Source organism: Marmota marmota, unplaced genomic scaffold (assembly GCF_001458135.2).
Source record: "Marmota marmota marmota unplaced genomic scaffold, marMar, whole genome shotgun sequence".
NCBI classification, from domain to species: domain Eukaryota; kingdom Metazoa; phylum Chordata; class Mammalia; order Rodentia; family Sciuridae; genus Marmota; species Marmota marmota.
Genome location: NW_025999864.1, coordinates 2,072,439 through 2,095,591, shown reverse-complemented (window position 1 = coordinate 2,095,591; position 23,153 = coordinate 2,072,439). Strand labels below are relative to the sequence as shown.

General features: G+C 39.1%; 1 protein-coding gene across 1 annotated transcript in view; it reads left to right on the top strand.

The window, feature by feature from the left end:
• Ccdc6 (coiled-coil domain containing 6) overlaps positions 1–23,153 on the top strand; it is a 272,197-nt gene that overhangs the window by 29,292 nt on the left and 219,752 nt on the right. The window contains exon 2 of the mRNA XM_015504671.2: positions 19,724–19,873. Coding sequence (XP_015360157.2) covers positions 19,724–19,873 — 150 coding nt within the window. The remainder of the gene's footprint in view (positions 1–19,723; positions 19,874–23,153) is intronic.

Sequence of the window (23,153 nt, the reverse complement as noted above, 5' to 3'; positions counted from 1 at the left end):
GTTTGTATAAATATGTCAAAATAAACTACTGTCATATATAACTAAAAAGAACAACAACAACAACAAAAGGGTTTTTGTCCCTGAAGTTCACCTAGACAAGAATCTTTAAGCTTGTTTGCTCTTCTAACCTTCCCACCCCCCCACCTCCCCAGACCTTCCATGTTTTTTCTCATCCTCAGGAAGTTTGTCCATCAAAGATCTAATTCCTGGCTCAGTCACTTAGGGACCCCATCATGGCCTCTTTCTAGATAAGCAAGTCTCTACCAGATTTTAAATATTCTTTTCTGTTGACATATAATTATTTATGGTAGGAATTTTGAAAAAATAGATTTACTATACAAAGACTGGGTTATCAGTGCCATTCCTCAGAATTACCTCTATTCTGGTTTATGTGCTTCTAGTCATCTGTACTGCATTGGATGGTTCATGTGAATCTCTTAAGCAAGCAAGGTTGTGATCATATTGTGGCTCTCAGCCTATTTTTTTCCTACTGAAATCGTTACAATTTTCTCTTGTTCTTCATTATGTCAGCATGTTATTCCATTGTCAGAATAAACCAATTTTTATTGGTGCCTGTATTAGTTTCCTGTTGCTCTAATTATCACACATTTAGTGGCCTGAAATAATAGATTTATTATCTTAAAGTTCTGTAGGTTACAATGCAATATGGATCTCACTAGGCTAAAATAAAAAGTGTGGCAGGGCTACATTCTTGTCTGGAGGCCCTGGAGGAAATCATTTTCTTGATTTGTTTAACTTCTGGAGGTACTCCTTGGCTGGTGATCCTTTCCTTCAATCTCAAAGCCAGCAGTGGCAGGTTGAGTCCTTCTTGTATGACATCACTTTGACCTCTTCTCTCCTCTATTTCTGGTACTTCTGTAGTCACACTGGGCCAGAGAACCCAGAATAATTTTCCTGTTTTAAAGTCAACAGATTAGCACCCTTAATTCCATTTTCTTAGTTACCCATTGCCATGTAAGTAACGTTTTCACAGGTTCTGGGGATTAGGGCATGGACATCTAGGTGGGGGAGGCCTGATTCTATGGTATTTTGGATAATGACGACTGTTTTGTGTCTATGTGTAATGCTGCCTCAATATTGTTGAATTGGGGAACATTCTTTTTTTAATAAAGCATTTTTGATGTAGTTGGATGGTTTTAACCATTCTATCCTGCTAATTTTTTTAAAGGCTAAGTGTGTCCTTTGTCCTCCCCTTTTTAAAATAGTTTATTACAAAATCGTCATTGACTTAGATAAATGTCATTGCTAGAAACCTTGAATGAAATGTGGAGTTACTGAGCAATATGTAGAATAAAGAAACATTAAAAATACAATTCCATAGTCCTTTATTCAAAGGGTTGATGTTAGAATGAAGGCTTTTTGGCAGTGATGGTGGAGTATATTAGTTTACCAGGGCTGCCATAGCAAAGTACTATAGACTGGGTGGTTTATAATAACAGAAATTTATTATGCCCAAGTTCTGAAGGCTAGAAGTCCTATACTGAGATGCTGGCAAGGGCTATGTTCCTGCACAAGTGTTTAGGGGAGGCTTCTTCCTTGCCTCTCCCAGTTTGTGGTAGCTGCAGGTATTCCCTGGTTTGCATGTGTAGCACTCCAGTCCCTGCCTCTGTAGTCACACAGCTGTCTTCCTCCTATGTGTTTCTGTTTTCCCTTCTTATAAGGTCACCAGTCATATTGGATTAGGGCCCACCTGATGACCTCATCTTAATGATTATAGCTGCAAAGACCTTATTTCCAAATAAGGTCATGTTCACAGGTACTTGGAGTGAGGATTTGAACTTTTTTTTTTTTTTTTTTTTGGCGTGGGGAGGGGAGTGACACATGGTTCACTCCATAACAGGGAATTAACAGAATATAGGGATATAGAAAATTAATACTGAGCACATAGGGTGTGTAATGTCATGCTGCTGGTGGGTTGAACAGCAGACATGTCAAACATAGCAATACACGTGAACAGTCACACGAAATGTGATGATACAGCTGTACAGGGCCTCCTGTCTATTCAGATCAAGTTTTGCCCCCAGAAAAATGCAGGGTAGCTTGGTTGGTTTCATGCCAAATGGTTGCAACTTTTGATTGTCAGTCTTTTGGATCTGGGGATTGTGTTTAAAAGAATTGAGGACCTGTGACAGGTTTTTGCCTTAATTCCTAACTGTGGAGTAGGAAGCTTTCTGGGAAGTTCTATTATTATTACTTACATACTAATATCTAATGTTCTTTTCTTTTCCCCAAACTGGGAAGTTCTCCTTTTGGACTGGATGCACACACTCAATCCCTGGTATGGAAAGTGACTTAGTATGGCGACTGTGCCCTCTTGTCTAACCAGAATAAAAACTTCAAGCTGAAAGTTATCCCCTGGCAAGAAGTTAAATCTTCCATCCCTCCTCCCTCACTGAATACCAGAAAACGTCCGTATATAAACAACCCCAAGTCACAAAGCCAACCTTCTGGTTAAGCCAAAGCCTTGTGCCTTTCACCTCTTTTGGAGGGGTTAGGCTTCCGTGGTACGCCAGTGTCCTAGACACTTTGAATGAGCAAGCAGACAATGATCAGGAAGCAAACTGACTATTAAGTTGTCTCCTGCAATTGCATGAGAAAGAGACACAGTATTGGAGTTGCAAATTTAGGAGGCGATTTGCTTATATCCCTATATTTTAAGTGATACCTGGGGTTGGGGAATCTGCTGGAAGGAACAGAGTACATAGAGCATCAGACATTGTTCTAATATGTTCGTTGTAACAATTATGACAGAAGCTTGAGAAATACCTGTAATGTCAGGCAGTAGGGATATGGTTTTGGCATATCAGTGAGATAAGATATTTGGGACATCAGAAGTTGAAGGAACATTTAATCATAGATAATACTTGCAATGTAGTAAGTGGGGTAGAGGGATACAGTGTGCATATGATATGTACTGGTTTTATAAAATGTGTAAGCATAGTTTAGAAGGGATTGATGACGTTAGCAGTGCTTTTCATTGTAGACTATACTTGAGAATTTCCTAACTTTTTAAAATCTATTCTTCATCCACCCAAGACCCTCAATCCAGGGGCCTTTTACTTTTGGGGGTATTTTTCTCCTTATATTTATTCACAGTGTTCTCTCCCCACCCCGCCCCCAGTTAGCTGAATTTGGGGAATACTTCTGTAGGGTTTGCTGTTTAAAGCAGCATAGGTTCACTACTCCTTCTCAAGGCAGGATGATATGGGAAGAGAACTGCATGTAGAGTAGCTATATTTGGGTTCTAGTTCCCAGTTCTCTATTGTCTGTCTGTCTTCAACCTCAGTTTTTTTTTTTTTTTTTGTTAACAACAGGCATTTCCTAGAGTTTCTCCTGAGTATCTGTTGTTGTTGTTTTAAATCTGCTATGCCAGAAAGAACCTTAGACTTTCTCACATTGTATAGATGGGAAATGTAGGCTTAGGGAAGAAAGTAGCTCACAGAGGTTTTTTAGGAGTTAATAACAATGCTTGACCAGGGTTCCTGATTAGCTAGAGCAGTACCATTTTATCTGCTCTTGGTTCACCAGCTAGACTGCTCACTGGAACCTCTAGGCTCATCCCTTAGAGCTGACTCAGTGCGTCAGAGGTTGGATCTGGACGTTAGTAGCAAATTGATTTTTTTTTTTTTTAATGGATATTACACAATGGTAATGCAGTCTTGATATTTGACTTTGGGAATCTATTGCCTACATAGCAGTCCCTCCCAGATTTGTGTGGGTGTTCACAACTAAACACAAGGTGTATATTCATTTTTATAGAATTTGCATGCTTAGGATATAAGAGGCAATGTTCTCAGTTTTGTGGATATGACAGGTTTGTCTCTGAACTCCAAAGTTTCTTGGGTCCAGATTTTAAAATTTTGCATGTATTTATAATTGATTATATGCATGATACTTACATTTTTGCAACATAATAAACTTCTATAATACTCGAATACATTTTATTTACATAGATTTATTCCTTATCCTCACTTCTGAGATCATAATTGGCATACTCTAAGTTACTATATGTTGGGGAAGTCTTTCTTTTGTAAATGTAGATCTGTAATTCTTCTCAAGCATGAATTGTTTAAAGTAGCATGGATCCACCACTTCCTCTCAAGACTGGATGATATGTGAAGTATACTAAATGGAGAGTAGAGGTCTTCAGTTCCAGGTTCTACAGTCTGGTCTTCTGAGTTTTCATTTCAGGATTGTATGAGTTAAAGTAGAAATTACACTGTTGAAAGGGAGATTTGAGAATACAGTGGCATCAGTCACTCACCAGTTTAGTTTGTTCACACTAAAGAATTCAGGGTTGGCAGGCGACTTTGTCTTTGAGCATTGTCACTGGTGTGCGGTATTTTTACCTCATTGCTCCACCTTCTCAAGGGGTTTTAACCCTGCCTTTGTGGTGCAGACTGGCTTATAGCTACTAATGTCAGATTTCAGACTGTGGGAAGAGGGTCTAAGCATTGATAATTGCTCCCTTTTTAAAGATGTGACTGCAATGTTGTGGCCACTTCCGTTTGGCTTCTGTTTGTTAGCAAGTAACTAATATGTAACTAATTTCTATCAGGGAGCCTGGGATATGTAGTTTAACTGGGTAGTCATGGGTCTAACTAGAATGGGTGGGGGGGCAGGTCTGTTTTTCAAAGGAGGAAGAAAAAGGTTAGTACTTTGGAATCAGTCACTTGTATCTGCTACAGCTCAATGTATCAACCAGAAGTGACGATGGGATATAAGGATGGAAAAGTTAGTTGAAGCTACCTGGTATGGTTCTATGTTGGGTGTTGATGGCGTCTGTGAAAGTGAATGTGGGGACACAAATAGCTGTAAGGATCTGGAATTGCTAGACTGAGCGCCTCCAAGGGCAGCACTAATACCATAGTTATTTTTCCGTCATACGTTCTTGACCCAGTGCATTGGGCTTGGTAAACTAGCAGAGGAGAGTGGAGACAAGAGGTTTAGAGATTGAGAGGGCTTTTCCCACATCTTAGTAACTGTTAACCAGTACTAGATTGCTTGCTGTATGCCAGGTACAGTTCTAGACTCTATTCTACCAGCAGATATGGCTCAGTGTCATAAGCCCACATTCTGGTAGAAGTGACAGAAAGATAAAGAAGGTGGTAAAATAAATCCCAGTGGCAGTGACTATTCTGATGGAAAAACACAGTAATGGGCTGGTGAGTGACTGATGGTTGTTGGCTCTAGGTTAGGTGGTCATTAGCCTCTTTGGGGACACCTGAGACGACAGATAGCTGCCGTAGCCCGGCTGGCTGGGCAAAATAACCGGGGGGTGACGAAGAACTTGTGTAGATTGATACAGCAGGAGTGGAAGCCGTTTATTGTAGGACAGGAGCAGTATTTATACATTCCACACAGCTTATCTAATTAACATAAACTAGATACATCAGTCAACCAATAAGGAATCTCCACACTTAATGGCTCACTTTTGTTACTTCTCAAACCACTCCCTCTGGCAAAATGCCAGGCGCCATCCAGACTTGTTTACAGACTCTAACAGATAGCAAGCCAGCATGCTATGTAGAGAGTCTAGCTAATATCCGGTTCCTACAGCAGGAATTCCAGGTTTGGCCTCATACGGGAATGGATACTCTGGTGTGCTAGATTACCATGAACACAGGTGGCAGAGGCAGACAGGGGCTCCATCATGGGAGGGTTGGTAGATCATAGGAGGGAATCACTGATTCTGAATATGATGGGAATCTGTCGGAGGGTCGGAGTGGGGTAATGAAGTGATCGTTTTCTATCTGTAAAAACACTGTGGATACAGAGTGGAACACAGATAACATGAGAGCAGGAGTGGGGTAGCTGTTATCCACCTGGAGAGAGATGGTGGTGGATGGAACAAAGGCAATGAAAAGGTTAGAAAGAGATGTTCTCAATTGATTTCATTAGACTCAGAATGTTCCAGTGGACTAAATGAGCATAAGGGCATAGGAGGAATGAAAAACCCAAGACTTCACTCCTTGATCTTTGCTTGTGCACCTGGGCATCTAGGTGCTTAGTCAAGATGGGAAGGAGTCAAGAGATGCACCTGTGGCTGGTTGTTTGCGATGCCTGTATGAGCTCCAGCTGAGGATGGTATGCAGGCAGTTGGCTAAGAGCCTGGAGATCTGGGGAGCTTCTTTTGGGCAAAGTGGTCTCATGTACCTCTTAAGTTGCTCTTAACTGTAAGGCTTTGGGTTCTAGCTAATACCGCTACCTTGAGATCATTGAAGCATGACAGGTATAAAGTGTTTGCCCTTTCCTGTGGCTTCCATTGGTTTTTGAAAGAGAGACTGGAAGGCATTCCTTTCAGACATAGGAAGTTCAGGGGTCACTAGCACTACCCACAGACAGGACCTTGTTTCTTGTCATTCTCACTACTAAGATTTATTACAGCCAAAGTCTTCAAAGCAAAATCAGCAATGGGAACAGGTGCATGGGATGAAGTTCAGAGGAAACCTAGTGCAAGCTTCAAGAGTCCTCCCAGTAGAGTCACAGGATGTACTTAATTCCTCCAGTAGTGAATAGTGACCACGTGTATGAAGTGTTGTCTATGGGAATCTCCTTTAAGACCCAGAGTTTAGGTCTTTTTTTAATTGGGGGCTATTCATGGAGGCACTCTCTCCACTTAGCATATGTCAACATTCTAGGTTCTCTAAGGAAAGCAGTGTTCATTACAAACAGTATTGCTTGTAAAGTTCAGACACACTGAGCCACTTTTATCATAGTGGGAGGAAGTCTTCCAAAATCTAACTTTCCAGTTGCCAGCCAAGGGCCAACCTTGTATGCAGAACTCTCAAAAGATCCCAATTAGACCTGCTGTATGAACTCTTTTTCACCTAGGAAGTCTGTGTGTTCTCATCCTACAGATTCTTCATAGATTTGAAACCATATCCTCACTGGCTTGCTTGTGGCAGACCTTCCCATGTTGCCCCTTTGACAGGTCTTCTGTTCCCCAGCAGATCTGCCTTCATTCAGTATCTGAAAGAGGGGAAGAGAGTCTGGAGTAAAGCTAAGTGACCAGAGTTTGCTGTCAACCCACAGGAACACTACATATGGCGAGTTTGCCATCAGGAAATACCTAGTCTCCTACACGAACTACTGGTAGCAATAGCGGAAAGTGGCTCCTTTGCAGTTCTTAAAGATTACCTGTCAGTCATCCAACATTTAGTTACCCTCTTGGTTGGGAAAGGAAATTACAGGGTGTCTTTTTGTAAAGATGAGCTTCTCTGTGTGACAGCACAAATGATGTTCACTTTAATTGCAAGTTGGTGACTTTTGACTTCTGGAGCATGATGCTACGACTCTGGGATCAGTGGCAGGTATTGTTACTGGGTGTTGAGGTTAGCCCATAAAAGGACTGGAAGATCTGGAGCCAGTCCAGGGTTTCAGTTTGAATTGTAGCCCTTGTCCTTAGTAGTTTGGATTCTCAGACAAGTTGCCTGGCTTTTCTGAATTCATTTCTCTACATATGATGTAGGACTGAAATGTGAAATCAATGTGTGGATTAAATGGGATAATGGGTTTGCTGGGTGCTGTGGCACGTACCTGTAATCTCAGCAACTCTGGAGGCTAAGATAAGAGGATCACAAGTTTGAGGCTAGTCTCAGCAACTTCAGAAGACCCTGTTTCTAAAAGGGCTGGGGGTGTTGATCTGTGGTGAAGCACCTCTGGATTTAGTTGCTGGTCCTGCAGTGGATAGGGGATAATGTATGGAAGAGCCTGCTGTGTTCCTGTATTTGTGTACGTCTATGCTGCTCACTGTTCAGCAGATGTTTGATTGCTTATGTGCCAGGCATTAGGCTCCATTGGCTTTTATTTCTTCTGTTACTGTAGTGGATACAATAATTACCTTTTTCTTCTGTGCAACCTAGTCCCATTTGAAGTCTTTATTCCTTAGGCTATTTTATATAGCCAAGACAAGATCATCCTACAGCCAGTTGCTGAATGTATGGATTAATGTTGTTGCTATTGATTGCCAGGAAGATTGTATACCTCTTCAGGGCCAGTATCTGTGGTATTCACTGCCGTATCCATACAGCACTTGCAGTGTAGGAGATACTGTTGTCAAATATGTTGAATACGTTTTAAAAATCTATTGACTGTGGCCTCTCTTCCTACTTGGTAGCTGTTATGATCAGGAATTAATTCTTAAGAGAGAAGATGGCAGCTGCTTTCTGGGACTAGTGTTGAGGTTCCCTCTGCGTGTATCGGAAGTGGAAAAGTATTTAGATATACTGGTTCCTGGAATAGGGGAGCTTTGTGTTAGGCACATGAGAAGTGCATGGTCAGTATTCAGTCTGCAGTGATGGTCACTTTCAATCAGTTGATTCTTTGCTCATTTTTTTTTTTTTTTTTTTTTTTAATTTTCTTGACGATTCTCCTGTCTTTGGGAATGTGCCTTGTAGGAGAAGGCTGAGAAGGGAGTCGATTCTGTGGTCAGTTTTGTCTATAGCTGGCCTGCCTTCCTACTCCAGAGCACCTTTGTCACAGAGCTCCCCCTATTGATTCTTGGTAGCAGGAGGTGTGTGGCTAAAACTTTTCAATGCACAGGTGGCATTTTGGAAGCACTTACCTTCTCCAGGCCTCAGTCATTGCCGCAGTGCCAGGGCTGGAAGCCTCAGGTGTCCAGGGTAGGTAGAAGTGGCTTTAGTGGCTTCCTTATAAACAACAGAGAGAGGCTTCGGTTTAAGAACACTTCATAGAACTCCCCCCAGTGGCTTCTGAGCCAAGGTATACTTTGGAGGTAGTAATTTCATCTACTTGAACATCATGTATTTAAGTTAATCAGTGATGTGAACCACAAATACAGGACACTGAAGTGGGCATTTCTCCCTTTGTTTATCTCTCTAGTTTGTGACACTTGTTTTTACAAATGTGTGTGGTTTGAGGCATCGTTAGACACAGACGTGTTTTGTGTGGTCTCTTTCTCTTATCATACATTTGAGGGGATCTATGCTGCTTCTCTCTCTCCTGAGGAGGAGAAGTCTGTTTCTTATCCCTTGATCTTGACTTTGATCTCTATACCACAGGAGCAAACAGACCCAGTCAAACCAGCCAAGGGAGACCACCAACCCACAGCATGATGATGATACATTGATACATGATACAATGATACATTGTTGATGGTCCTGGAGCTTAGGGATGGTTTCTTAGGCACCAGTAGATCATGAGCGTGTTCTGGGTGACAGTACTCAGGCAGGCTTCCTGTTATGCCCTCTTAATTCCAACCCCTGAAACAATCATTAGGGTGAGGAAAGAGTCTGACACATTTTACTATAATTTGGATCAACCTTCTCAGCGGTCAGATGGAAGGGTTATTAGGCGCTAGCTAGAGAAGGAAAGTAGATGTTTGGGGGGGGGGGCATGATTCATTTTGGAGAAAGGATTACTTGGATGTTATCCCGTATTAGGGTTGGGGAGTTAAAGGATATGAGTATACTGCATATCTGGTAAGGGTAGTAGTGGGCAATAAAGAACTGTTGAAAGGAAAAATGAGAAAATACCAAGGAAATGTGAAAGTGGTATGCTAAACTGGATCCATATTTAAAGAGGATAAAAATCTTCCTTTTTCCATTTTGATAGAATCTCTTTGCTTCAGAACCCAGATTCAGGCCATGTTTTTTTTTTCATACCACAATTCAGTTACATCACGCTATGAAGGAGTTTTTGAAAACTGGCCTTGAGAATTGCATCACAATTAATGTTGTTGCAGTACAAAATGTTATACTAACGACCAATTTAATTAAAATCAGAACATTTATAACTTTAGAGCACTTACAATTAAAGCTTGCCTGAGCAGAATAGAGATAGTATTTGAAATATGGGCTAGCTGTTTTCTTTTGGGGGCACCAGGGATTTAACTCAGGGGTCCTCAACCCAAGTCACATCCCAAGCCCTATTTTGTATTTTATTTAGAGACAGGGTGTCACTGAGTTGCTTAGTGCCTCGCTTTTGCTGAGGCTGGTTTTGAACTCACGATCCTCCTGCCTCAGCCTCCTCAGCTGCTGGGATTATAGCATGTGCCACCATGCCTGGCGCCATGCCATTTTCTTAAACATATCAAAATAATAAATGTTAGACATCTGTAATATATGCTGAGTACTTTCATGAATCACTACAGTGATATAAAGTCAGAGCTTTTTCATATTTAATTATATTCAATTTAAGCCTCCATCTCTTTTGTACCTAAGGCTATTTGACATTTTTATGTTTCATTGTATTTCTGATAGGAACAAAAACGTGCTTGTTAGAGATGATTCTTTTCTTAAAAAAGAGCTTTATTGAGATATAATTTACATACCATAAAATTTATCTGTCTAATGTGTACATTTGGTGGTTTTTAGTATATTTACACTTTTGTGATCATTAGCATAATCTCATTTTAGAACACTTTTATTATTCCAAAAAAAGAATTTTGTACCTATTAGTATTCATTCCCTTTCTCTCCTTACCACCTCAACCTCTCTCGCCAGCTCCACACAACCACAAATCTGTCTATGTAAATATGCCTATTCTGGATGCTTCCTATAAGTGGGTTCATATAATATGTGTTCTTTTCAGTCAGGCCTCTATCATGAACTATGTTGTTTTTGAGGTTTATACATATTTTAGCACATATCAATACTAAGATAAAATGATTTATGACCATTTTTAAACATTTTTACATAATATTTTTTCTGTAGTAAAGAAAAAAAACCCCAAATGGACCATATAACACATGCAAGTTATAAAGCATGAGCGGGTAAACACCTGGGTTCTCCACTCAACATAAGGATGGTACTGATACCATTGCATTTACATACGAATTTCATTCCTATCTTATTTTCCTACTCTTAATCTCACAAGTGCATCCATAAATAATGTGTAATTTATTCTGCTTTTTAAAGTTCATTGAAGAAATGTATTTTTCTTTCTCTTTAAAAATTTTTTAGTTTTAGATGGACACAGTATCCTTATTTTATTAATTTATGTGGTGCTAAGGATCAAACCCAGTGCCCCATGCATGCGAGGCAAGCGCTCTAACCACTAAGCCATAACCCCAGCCCTGAAGAAATATATTTTTCTGCGGTTTCTTTTTTTCCACTCAATACTATGTCTTTGATTTGTTCATATTGTGTTTAGCTGTATTTCTTTGATTTCACTGCTTTTTTTTTTTTTTTTAATTCTATGAATAGTCTGTTTCCCTCCTGAATAGGTATTTGGGGGTATTTCTAGTATTTTACTTAAGAAAACAAAGCAATGAATATTTTTGAATTGTTTCTTATATAGATGGAAGAGATTCTTTATTATTTTAAAATCACATATTAATTAAGGCATATGCCTAAGAATTGGCACATGGTAGAGTTTAAGAATGTTTAATTTTTCAAAAACCGGTACCATTTTAAACTCCCACCTATATTATACGAGAATTGCCATTGGTCCACATTCTAGTCAGAAATCTGATCTCATTGAATTCCTTAATTTTTCCTGATCTTGGGTATAGAAAATGAAGATCTTAACTTGGACTTGCATTAATTACTTGTGAATCTGAATCTGCATGTTTAAAATTTGCCAAATATTTGTTTTTCTAAAGTTCCTGCTTATATATTTTTTCTCTTAGAGATTGATTTCTTCACGGTTATTCTTTATACTGTGTACTAATCATTTGTTACCTGCATTGCAAATATCCTCAACTTTGAGGGCTTCCTTTTCACTATTTTTTTTATAGGGTCTTTTTTTTTTTCCTGGCTGCCTTTAAGATTTTCTTTTTATCTTTGACTTTTCAGTAATTTGATTATGATGACTAAAGGGTATGTGTCTGTTTTGTGTTGTTCAGTGTTTATCCTGATTGAGATTCCCTGAGCTTTGTGAATCTGTGGTTTGTTCTCATTAATTTTGGAAAATTCTTTGCCATGTCTTTTCAAGTAATTCTTTTTTTTTTTCTTTTTCTGGGACTCCAGTTACATTAATAGACCATTAGAAATTTTCCCATGGATGATCTATAACTCACTTCCACCACAATTTTTTGTTTTTCCCCCAATTTTTATTTCAGTTAATGGTTTCTATGGATGCTTTAGTTTTCTGTTTTCTAATTTATGCTAAGTCTGCCTTTCCTTCAGGGTCTGTGGGTCTCTGTCCAAGTTTTGGGATGAGAGGGTTTCTTACCCTTTTCTCACACCATCCTCTCTACGTTGATCCCATTGGAGGAACGCTTCTTCTCTGATACCAAGTTATTTATCCTGATCATTTCTGTTTTAACTATTTTAGTTTCCCTCTCTCTGTATACTCCATGTAGTTCACTTTTTTCATTAGATCTTTTAACACATCAATCTTGGTTATTTTAAAATCAACAGTTTTTATATCTGGTATATCTCCAAGTCTTTTCTGTTGATTGACTGATATCTTAATTTGTTCTTGCATTTTTTGTGATTTTTTTAAAAAATAATTTTGACCGAATGCCAGATATTATATAGAAGACCTGTAGAGACTGAGGTAGACGGTGTTTATGCCCAGAAATGAACTTTTGCCTCCTCTTCTGTTAGGTCATTAAAGTGGGGTTGAAGTAATCTAACCCACAGCTGAGTTGGGTTTGGGTTCTGTTGGGATTATTTCTTTTATTGTACTGTAGGCTTTAAATGCCTCAGCTGTGGGCTACTGTCACCTTAGAGTTAGGGTGGGGGTCCCACTTTCCTGAGTGTTAATGTTCTACTCTCTTGGGCTGCAGGGTGCTCCCCACACTCTGGCCCCCACTTCAGCACTTGCTGCACTGTTGGTGGTCTCTCCTATGTTGAGGGGTGTGACTAGATTGTTGAGGGCGGTTCTCAGCTCTTCTCTTGGATAAGCCCTGGGAACCTGGGCCAAGGACATAAGGTCTGTTCAGCATTGCTGTTCCCTCCTCCTCTGGTCGCCAATCCCTGCCTTCAATCTGATGTGTGTCTGGGGCAGGAGAGCTTTACCTACTTTTCTCCTGGGACAGTGGGTCTTTGCCCAAGTCTTGGGGATGGCAGGTCTTCCTGCCCCTATGCACGCACAGGCCAGTGTTGCTTTTACTCCTCCTCCTCAAGCTGCCATTCTTTACCTGGCCCTGGGGATTGGGTTTTGCTGTCCTTTCCACTGTCACATAATAAAGGCTTTGAAAAAAGAGACAATTCATATGCCACAGTGAGCACCTTTTAAAAGTAAACAGTTCAGTAGTTAGGCAGCCATCATTTTCTTATTTCTAAAACATTTTCATCACCCTGAAAAGGGATGGCCCACCCATTAGGGATCACTCACTTCCCATTCTTTCCTATTTTCAATCCTGGACACCTGCAAATCTACGTTTAGTTCATGTGGATTTGCCTATTTTGGATTTTTCATATTTATGGCATCATAGTTGTATGTGAAATTTGTGTCTTATTTATTTCACCTAGCATGTTTTCAAAGTTTATCCATGTTTTAACATATATTATTACATTTTTTTAAATGAGTGAATGACATTCTATTGTATGAATATATGTTCTTGGAAAACTTGGGCACTGTGATAAGCCCTTTCTGTGGATTATTTCATTTTGTCTTTGTAACCAACTTAGAGGGAGATGACATTACTTTCACTTTACAAGGTGAAAACTGTGCCTTGAAGAAGTCACATGCCTTCCCCGGGGCCCCCACAGCTACCTTGTAAACCAGGCACCTTGACTCCACAGTTTGACACTGTATATGAACCTTCCCCTTCCTGTTTGTTATGGGCCTGTGAGACATAAAGTTCATAAAGCTAGTGTAAACATTAATTTTTTAGTAGTCTTTCATCTCTCTGTTTCCAAGCAAGTTACCAATGGACTTATCTTCTTGAGCCATTTGTGGACCAGTTTGGGTGGGGATGAATGCACATGGTGAGGACCTGTGTTCTGCTCCTGGACAATAGCACACACACAGGGGAATGTGTCTGTCCTCTGCAGAATCTATAGTTGCAGGGTCTCCTAGCCCTTTTTTTCAAAGCTGGTTTTAGAGGTACTACAGGTTGACAAAACTTGGTAACTGTTTGGTCCTTATTAACCTCAGTCTGGGTTGTTTTATTCAGGAAGTTACCCTGTGGTGCTTGTTGTTTGTCTTACCCTCCATTTCTGTGGCAACAGCCTGGGCAGAGACTCTGAGGCAAAAATAGCAGTCGCCTGGACTTGTAATGTCCTACTTGATCCCTGTGTAGGTTAGTGACTTGTTGGCTATTCTAGAATAGAGCAGATAATAAAAGTGCTTTAATTGATGAATTGCTTTTACTGCCAGCGCGTGTGCAGTATGTGGAGAAAGCGCACCCTATCCTAGTACTTCCACAGACTAACTGCAGAATTGTGATTCTCAGGCATATCATCAGAATCCTATTCTTGACTCTATTAGAAGAAAGGAAGGTGTTTACAGGCTTGTGTTCTGTGTCACTGCCACCCACCCCTGCCATCCTGGTACTTCAGTGTTAAGCAGATTTCTGTAGGAATGTAGTTTGTGTTGATAAACCCATTGGCATGCTTGATATTTGAGCTAATCTCGTAAGTGCCAGCAGCCATCAGTCATGAGGAATTCTTTCAAACTCCAAGCATCTCCCAGAAAAAAAATCCATATGTGCAGTGGTGCATGTATAAATGATAGTTTAGAAAGAATTGGGTTTTATTTAGTTGCTTGGCCGTGTGTTGTGTAGTGCCTGCAATTCTAACTAGATGGTTCAGATGATATTTCAGACTGAGATTTAAGATCATTAAAATTTAGATTATAAGTGACTAGACAATCAAAGAGTAAGTTTAAATACTTGGAATAATGAATTCAAATATATTATTTAGATTTAAGTAATTACAATAGATGAATCTTGCTTAGATCCTTAAGCATTAAACATTTAAGATATCTTAGTTTTATGATTCTTTGTTAAAAGAAGTTATGAACCAACTTAAAAGTAATTTTTTAAAGCTGATGCAAGTGTCTTCTCTTTGTAGTAAGGTGAACTTTCTCCTAATTATATCCTTTCCCCACACCCACTATCAAATAGATGTTTGCCTGTAATTTCTTGCTTTGGAAAACCCTTCTTTAGCTTATGCTTGACAGATCATGAGTTACATCATCTTACGTGATTTTGGTTTTGGCATGTGGATTTTCTCAGCAGTGAGTGCCATTGTGGAGAGATTTGGAATTCTTTTTATACCAACCCTCCAGATGCTATGGATAACAGAGACCTTAAGCAATAACATTGGAATCTCCCATCAAAGTTGTTCCCAGGTCTTGATAACAGTGGATCAGAGCAAACTGTTTTCCTTGTATGCAGAAAATTATGCTTATGTATAGTATGGTTACCTAAATATGTGGTGACTCGAGAGAAAATATTTTACAAGAATTGTTTCAGTGTTTATTTTCTCCTGAGGACTTGGCAAATTTCTCCTGTCCTCATCCTGCTGCCCCCACCCCTTTCAAACTGATTGTGTTGGGCTTTTGGTAGATGAGAAAAAAAAAATGATGGAGAGGTACTTTAGTCTTCATATTAGTAGACACTATTACAGCTGGGTGGAGGGCAGCATGTTTATTAGCAAACACTAATAAGAAAGTGAGATTATACAAGATTCACTCCATTTCTAAACGTAGCAACTAGAACCATATCGAGCATGAAAATGTAATCAGTTTTTTTTTTTTTTTTAAATTTTTGCTCGAATTTCCCAGTCTTCAACTATACAAACATACCAGACTGTAATAAGAAAAGCTTTCCTCTTTGGAAGAGTTTCTAATGTTTTTGTTCACATTTTCATTTGAGAACTTAGAGGGGGATTAGGTAAACCTTAATTGAGGTGCAGCTTTAAGTTTGAATTTGTATGTCTTCAGGCCTGCTGAGGTTTCAGGCATTTCAGATAAAAGGGGAAAATACGCTGATAAAACCCATGGATGAGATTTCTTAAGGGACCTGTTTCAGCTCCTCCTTGCCCACTGTTGCCTGGCTAACTCTCTTCCTATCTTGCACATAGGTGCCCAGGTGTTTGTTGTTGTTTTTTGGGCCACAGTCTACTTGGTTGCATCTGGGGTTGTTTTGTGGGAATACATTGGAAAGATAATTTATTTTACGGCTTAAATAAAATGGCCTTTTTGGGGATTGGAAAATAAAAACCAAGACTAAGATCAAGAGTGAGATCATACTACACACAGCACAGGGAGAAACTTGCCGGCAAAAGTGAGTGGACATCATGCATGGTTCCTTCTCTAATATCAAGTTTATCCACACTGTTAATATGCTATGTCTGATTTTTCTAAAGTTCTTCTTTGAGGTTCACTGGATACACTGGATATCTTTGTCTTTTTTCTTCATTTATGTGTTCATTCTTAAGCCAATCTGTCCCATTTGAACATCCGTCTCCCCCACTAGAGCTTAGAACTGGTGGCAAAAAACTTGGCTAAAGGGAGCTTTGGATAAACTGTTAGCCATATTAACCCTTTGTTAAGTTAAATAGTCTTTAACAGGCCAATCCCTCGTGGTCATTCAGAGTTCCTGAGAGTGGCATTTTCTATTAATGGGCTTTGCCTAGAAAGAAGGGGCTATTCTAAAATGGTGAATAATTTTGTTTGTCAAAGCCTCAGCTTCCCAAGACCCCTGACTTGTCACTCACTTTGGAAGGAACTGTAGAACAAGCCTATTCTTCATCTCTCTGCCCGAATCTTAAAATTTTGCTATTCTCTTCGGGAAGAACTGCAAGGAAACTGGGCTCTGAGAAATTCAGATCCTACTAATTATCAGAGCCCCTTTTTCTAAAATCAAGACTCAATTCACATACCATAAAATTTACCCTTTAAAAATGTACAGTTAGGTGAGTTCTAGTGTATTTAGGTACTGGGGATTGTACCCAGGGGTGCTTATCCACTGAGCCACATCCCCATCCTTTTTTATTTATTTTTTTTTTTGAGACACAGTCTCCCTAAGTTGCTAAGGCTGGCCTGGAATTTGTGATCCTCCTGCCTTAGCCGCCCAATGGGACTGTAGGTGTGTGCCACCACACCCAGCTGAGTTTTGAATTCTTGTCTATTTAAAAGCTTATGTAAACTATTAGCATCCAGTTCCAGAAAATGTCTTCACCTCTAAAAGAAACCCTTTTTAGGGAACCATTCACTGAGCGGTCATTCTCCATTCCTTTGGCAACCTGTTTTCTCTCTTAGAATTCATTTTTATAATAAACTGAAATCTTTTGTCCCTATAACTTAATGGTCATATCACATGGGAAGAGAGAGCTACACAAATAAAACTTGGGTTTATTTTTAGTTTCACGGGAATAAACTGTTAGCTTATTTTCTGCTTGTTACTTCCAAGCCCCCATGTATATGGGAGGATGATCTGCTCAGCCTCATCGGGGCCCTCTTTATTGCTAATGATTAAGTTTACCAAATGTCTAAACTCTTAAGTGTGCAATAATTTGCAAGTCGTTGAGTCTGGCATGATAATGAAACTAATTTATGGCAGCCCCCCTTTTGAATTCTAAGTCCAGAGTCACCAGCGAGAGCATTATGGTTCCTGTCGTCCTTTTTCTTCTATAACTCTCAGAGTAATCATCATTCAAATCATATAGGGCTTTGTCCATCAAAACCGGAAAAACGGGTAGCTTGGAGAGATTGTGGGCTTGGATATATATGTCAGATGTGCCTTAAGTAAATACCTTGGCCCTCTGCCCATTGCAGGAGGACATCTTGAAGTTTGCAACTTTGGAAGAGGAGTAGGGATTGATTTAAAGGGCCAGGGAAGCCCCAGTGCCCAGCAGCTCTCTTTGACTATAGTGCAAGGACCAGGCATTGAGAAGGTCTTGTGAAACAGGAGGCGTTTAAGGGAGCCACGGTATTCAGTGTGTGCCCTTGGCTTGTCACAGGAATTTATTAGCTGGTGGATGTGTTCTTCATTGCTCAATTCTCCTGGACTATTCCAGAATGGCTTCCTTAGGAACTCGAGTTCTGGACTTTCTCCTAAAGTTTCCAGCTTTGGTTTAACTGTTTTTCAGTCTTAAGTACTATGCATGGTTCTCTTATAAAATTGTTTGGCAAGCAGTTCTGGGAACTATGGTATACTTCCTTGAGGGCTGCTGGGATGTGGAGCCCAGGGTGTGATGCTACATTAAACTGTGGTATTAGGGTGCAAGTGTTGGAAGCTGGCAAATGGGTACCAAATTTAAGCCATAAGACCTGGGAGTGGTTGCTGGACCTTTGAATGCTAAAAGGTGGTAATTGATGTGAGTTCCTTTTGTTTCTTGTCCTCTGGCCCTTTTATAATAAGTGGAGGTGCGAGAGGTTTGGAATTCATGTAGCTCTCTCTCCCTTGACTGGCAGATAAAATAGAAATGCATTATTTGGTACAGATGCATCAAAATGTTGCAGTTTAAAAAGTGCTTTTAATACAATTGAGTCCATTTCTTTCTGAAAAGAAGACTCTCCTTCGGATGGTTAGGTTTGCCAGGTACAGTGGCATACACCTTTAATCCCAGCAATTCAGGAGGCTGAGACAGGAGAATCATAGTTTGAGATCATTCTTAGCAATTTAGCAAGATTGTCTCAAAAAAGAGAAGAAAAAAGAAGAAAAAGGCAGTACCCTCGAGTCCATTCCCCAGTATCTCTCCCCACACATAAAAGAATAATTAACTTTCATTAGTCTGTTTAGTCTATTAAAGCATTTGTGAGGATCTACAAAAGAATATTGTCATTGAATTAAGCCTGACTCCCTTTTCTTCTGTTTTTCGTGTGTTTTAATTCAGTAATACCTGTTCTTTCCATCACCCCAATAATTCCCAGTAGGGAAATAAAGTTAAAAAAATCCTTTCATCTGCCCTTACCTTTTACAGATGAGATTCTCACTACTTTGTTAACAGCTTTGGTTTATTGTCTTCTAGTAATTATATCCATGAACATGTTAATGTGTCCATGTGTATCTATTGCTTTTTAAAAAATTTTTTTACTTATAGATGGACACAATACCTTTGTTATTTTTATGTGGTGCTGAGGATGGAACTCAGTGCCTCACATGTGCAAGGCAAGCACTCTGCCATGGAGCCACAACCTCAGCCCTCTATTGTTTTTTTTAATGGTATGTCCACATGCTTTTAGTAATGTCTTCTAGAGAGGTGATATTCTTTTAAGCGATTTGAACTTTTCTGCTCCAGTTTTAAAAAAAAAATGTTGTCTAGATATTTTAACTACAAGCCTATGAGAAGTATTGACATGGAGAGTTATTAGGAATGCCTCTACACACTGGACCTTTCTGCTACATGAGAAGGAGCTTTCTGTGTTCCAGTTATTTATTTGTGAGATGCTTCATAAAAACTGTAGTACATGTGTGCCTATGATCTCAGTCACTGGGGAGACTGAGGGAGGATGGTCACAAGTTTGAGGCCAGCTTCAGCAATTTAGCGAGACCCTGTCTTAGCAGCTCAGTACCCCCATACCCCCATTCAATCCCCAATACCAAAAAATGAACATAAAAGTATCCCAAAACTGCAGTACAGTTTTTGCTCATTTGATATATCACTGTAAGAAGAAGGGCCATGCATAGTACAGAGAGTCCCTTTGGGGTAATAGTAATATTTGCTGTTTTGTGCTTGCTGGGGTGTGTTGGTCAAAGTTAAAAATAGAGCTCTAATTAAAATAGGCACCCTCTCTGAAAATAAGAACTATATTACAATTAGTAAATTTCCTGTTTCCTTAACATGTGTTTTTGTTTTGTTCTCTTTTATTTTTATTTTTTTTTTTTGTAAAACAGCAAGCCAGGGCTGAGCAGGAAGAAGAATTCATCAGTAATACTTTATTCAAGAAAATTCAGGCTTTGCAGAAGGAGAAAGAAACCCTTGCTGTAAATTACGAGAAGGAAGAAGAGTTCCTCACTAATGAGCTCTCCAGAAAATTGATGCAGGTAAATTATCTTTTCTATCCTCTCATCTTCCCTGCCTATTTTCCTCTGTAGGAAAAAAAAAAATGACTTTGATAGAGCACTTTGCTTGAAACATTTGCTGATGAGGTTAAAGCTGAAGTTCTTCGGAGATTAAAAATACCAGTTTAAGGATGGCAGCAGTGTGATACTTGAAACTGTGGTTCTGTAGCCCATTTGTAATTGAAAGTAAGCTATCTTATACCCTGGATATTTCAAAACATGGTTGATAAGTATGAGGCCTCAACCCAGGCGATGTTATATGTAGCATTTTGAAAATATAAGGATTAACACCAAATATGAGATTTCTTTTTCCTTTTACAGGGAATCTATAATGAGTATATAATTTTGATATTTATAAGTGGGTCTCTTACACTAAAATATGAGGACATAAAGTGAAATGTCTTTAAAGGAAAAAAAGGTATCCATGATAGTTAAAACTACAGTCAAGCATTCAGATGGGTGAGTAATGTGTTACTAAACAGATACCAGACAAGTATTAAAACTTACCAGTAATCATTAATAATATAAAGAAGACACCATACAAAACAAAAAAAGGAGAGTTTGATTCGTCTAGTTGAGGATGCATTCCTCTCTCCATATTAAAAAGAATTATTGTCTTTGAAAGAAACACCCCTGTATTCTCTATTTACCAGATTACTAACAAGTTCATCAGTTAGGCTGAAGTATGTATTTTAGTAAGGTTGTAATAAGAAAATATTTGAGGCTTTAAAAAAAATATTCTAATTTCTTATCTCCTCACAAAGAAGATCCTTACAGGATATTAGAAGGTTCGTTATATAGAAACTTTAGTATGAAGACTGTACAAGCAACTTTTGTTTTTCTTTTTTTCATTTTTATTCCTGATTACTGAATAAAGATACTGTTGCTGTCTTGTACAAAATTTGATTTAGATGGTAACTCTTGAAATGTGTAGGATAGAGGTACCTAGCCATTATCATTTAGCAGAGATTCATGGCAAAAGTTTTGCACTGAAACTTTTTGTTTATTCATTTGCACTGTGATTTAGAGAGAGAGAAAAAAAAAAAAGGAGGGAGAAGGTTAATTTGACTTTTGATGTATCTCACCTTGGCAACTTAGGTGGCTTATTCTGCATTGTGCTTCTAGAACGATAGGGATGCAATTATGGTTTGTTTTTCCTGAGTTTAGGTGCCCTATTTTTTGATACTGTAAGAAAAATTTTTGTCCCCAAACTTAACATTATATTTAGTATTTGGGGGGTATTTGATCAAAGTGCCATAGAAAAGCAACCAAAACCTAGTCAGATGATGTTCTTTGCTCTCTAAAGATTCATTTCCACTGTGAGTGGCTATCAGTTTGTAACTGATCTCTTATTCATTTATAACCCACCTGCTTTCCAAGGACATTGCTGTCCCTTTAAATAAGAGTAAAAAAGAATGAAAACCTAAGAGCCATGTAACACAGAAGAGGAAGTTTGTTTTAATAATCAACTTCCATAAGAAGGTTTGGACTTAAAATTTAGGCTCTGAACATCCCACAAGTGATGCTATAGCCTGAAGAATTGTAGTGATTATTTTTCCATAATTCTTGTATCTTAAAAGTTTATAACTGTGAGTGGCTGTAGGAGAAAAAATTTGATATATTAAACCCTAGATTCACTTCCCCCAATATTTCCTTTCCAAAGAGATGGAATAGTATATAAGCTGAAAACACAATAAACTGTTTTTGTCAAAAATAGTATAAGGTATAGTTCTAGGCCTTGCGTGGCCAGGTCTTACATTTGCCCTCAGTCAAAACATTCATATTGTTGTGCAACTGTCACCAGATGGATCTATCTCCAGGACATTTTCAGACTGAAACTTTCTACCTTCTAAACAGTAATGCCATATTTCTTTTTCAGGGATATTAGGCTTTTGGAAGGAGATGGATACCCAGAGGCTTCAAGTTGAGGCCCCTGGCAGGGTTTTGAGTGATGTCCATTCTGTGGCCTGATACCTGGCATCTAAAGTGATAGATTATGTATCACAATATTTTGTAATAATCGAAGAACCTGCCTTCTGTTGTTGGCCAGTGGGGAAGGGCTCCCTAGCTTTTGGCAGCCATTCCCAGGCTCCCAGTACATATTTACTTAATGGTTTCAACCAGTCCTTTGTTGAATATTCAGAATTTCTGCCACCCAGCATGGAAGTACTTCTCCATCTGGAAGATTTTTAGAGTAATTGATACCAATAGACTTTTCCAACTGTATAATTACTTAAATATGATTTTCTAGAATGGTTGCTTCTGGATAGGACTTTACAACGAAATGCCTGCTTAGAGAAACCATACTGCAAGTGTCACCAATAGACAAGTGGGTGAATTGACCTGTGCACCATGAAAGTGTTTAGCATTTTTCACTAGAGGCCACTGAGGGGCTATTTATAGAACAGTTTGAGGTTGTCCGCAAGCTCTGGCTGTTTTCGCTGACAGTAATTGGTTGTTGCTTTTATGTGCATTTCAAAGGGACTCTTTCATCCTGAGAACAAAAATGAGAATATTGCTGTAGAATGTCTCCCTTCCTATCTGCTGTTGCCCAACTGGTATACCTTTAAAAACTGAATCAAGTTTAAGTGTAGATGAGAGGAAATCCCTGCTCTTTAGAAGATCCAGTTGTTTGGGTGGTAGCTTCAACACCCCCATGCATGCTAATCCTTACTGAAACAAACTACATACACCAAGGAGAGCTGCATACATACACCAAGGAGAGCATGCAGCTTCGCTCCTTTGATTTTGTGACTGTCCATTATGTCTCCATTTTGTGAAAACTCTTTTGTCTGGAAAATCTGCTCATTTCTGAGCCTAGATCATGGGATTGACTACTTGATTGGTGAGAATTTGGTCTAAAAATTCTAGCATTTTTGGCAGGTCTGGCAAAAACTTGCCTCTGAGCTGAATGTTGTCCTGGAATGCATTGAAGAGAAGTTGTAGTTTAGTCATTATTTGTAATTAAAATTGATACGAAATGTTTTACGAGCAAAACTCACAATTTGACATGTAACGTGTTAGTAGAAATATCTAAAAGGTGATTCTCTAAAATATTAGCAGTTATTATTATGAGACAGGGTCTTGCTAAGTGGTGGAGGCTGGCCTCAAGTTTGCAATCCTCCTGCCTCAGCCTCCCAATGCGTAGGGATTACAAGCATGAGCCACCATGCCCAGATCTAAGGTGCTTATTATGATTGTACGATGGGTTTAACGGTTAGGAAATATCTTGTTTTTTTTTTTTTTTTTTTTTTTTTTTTTT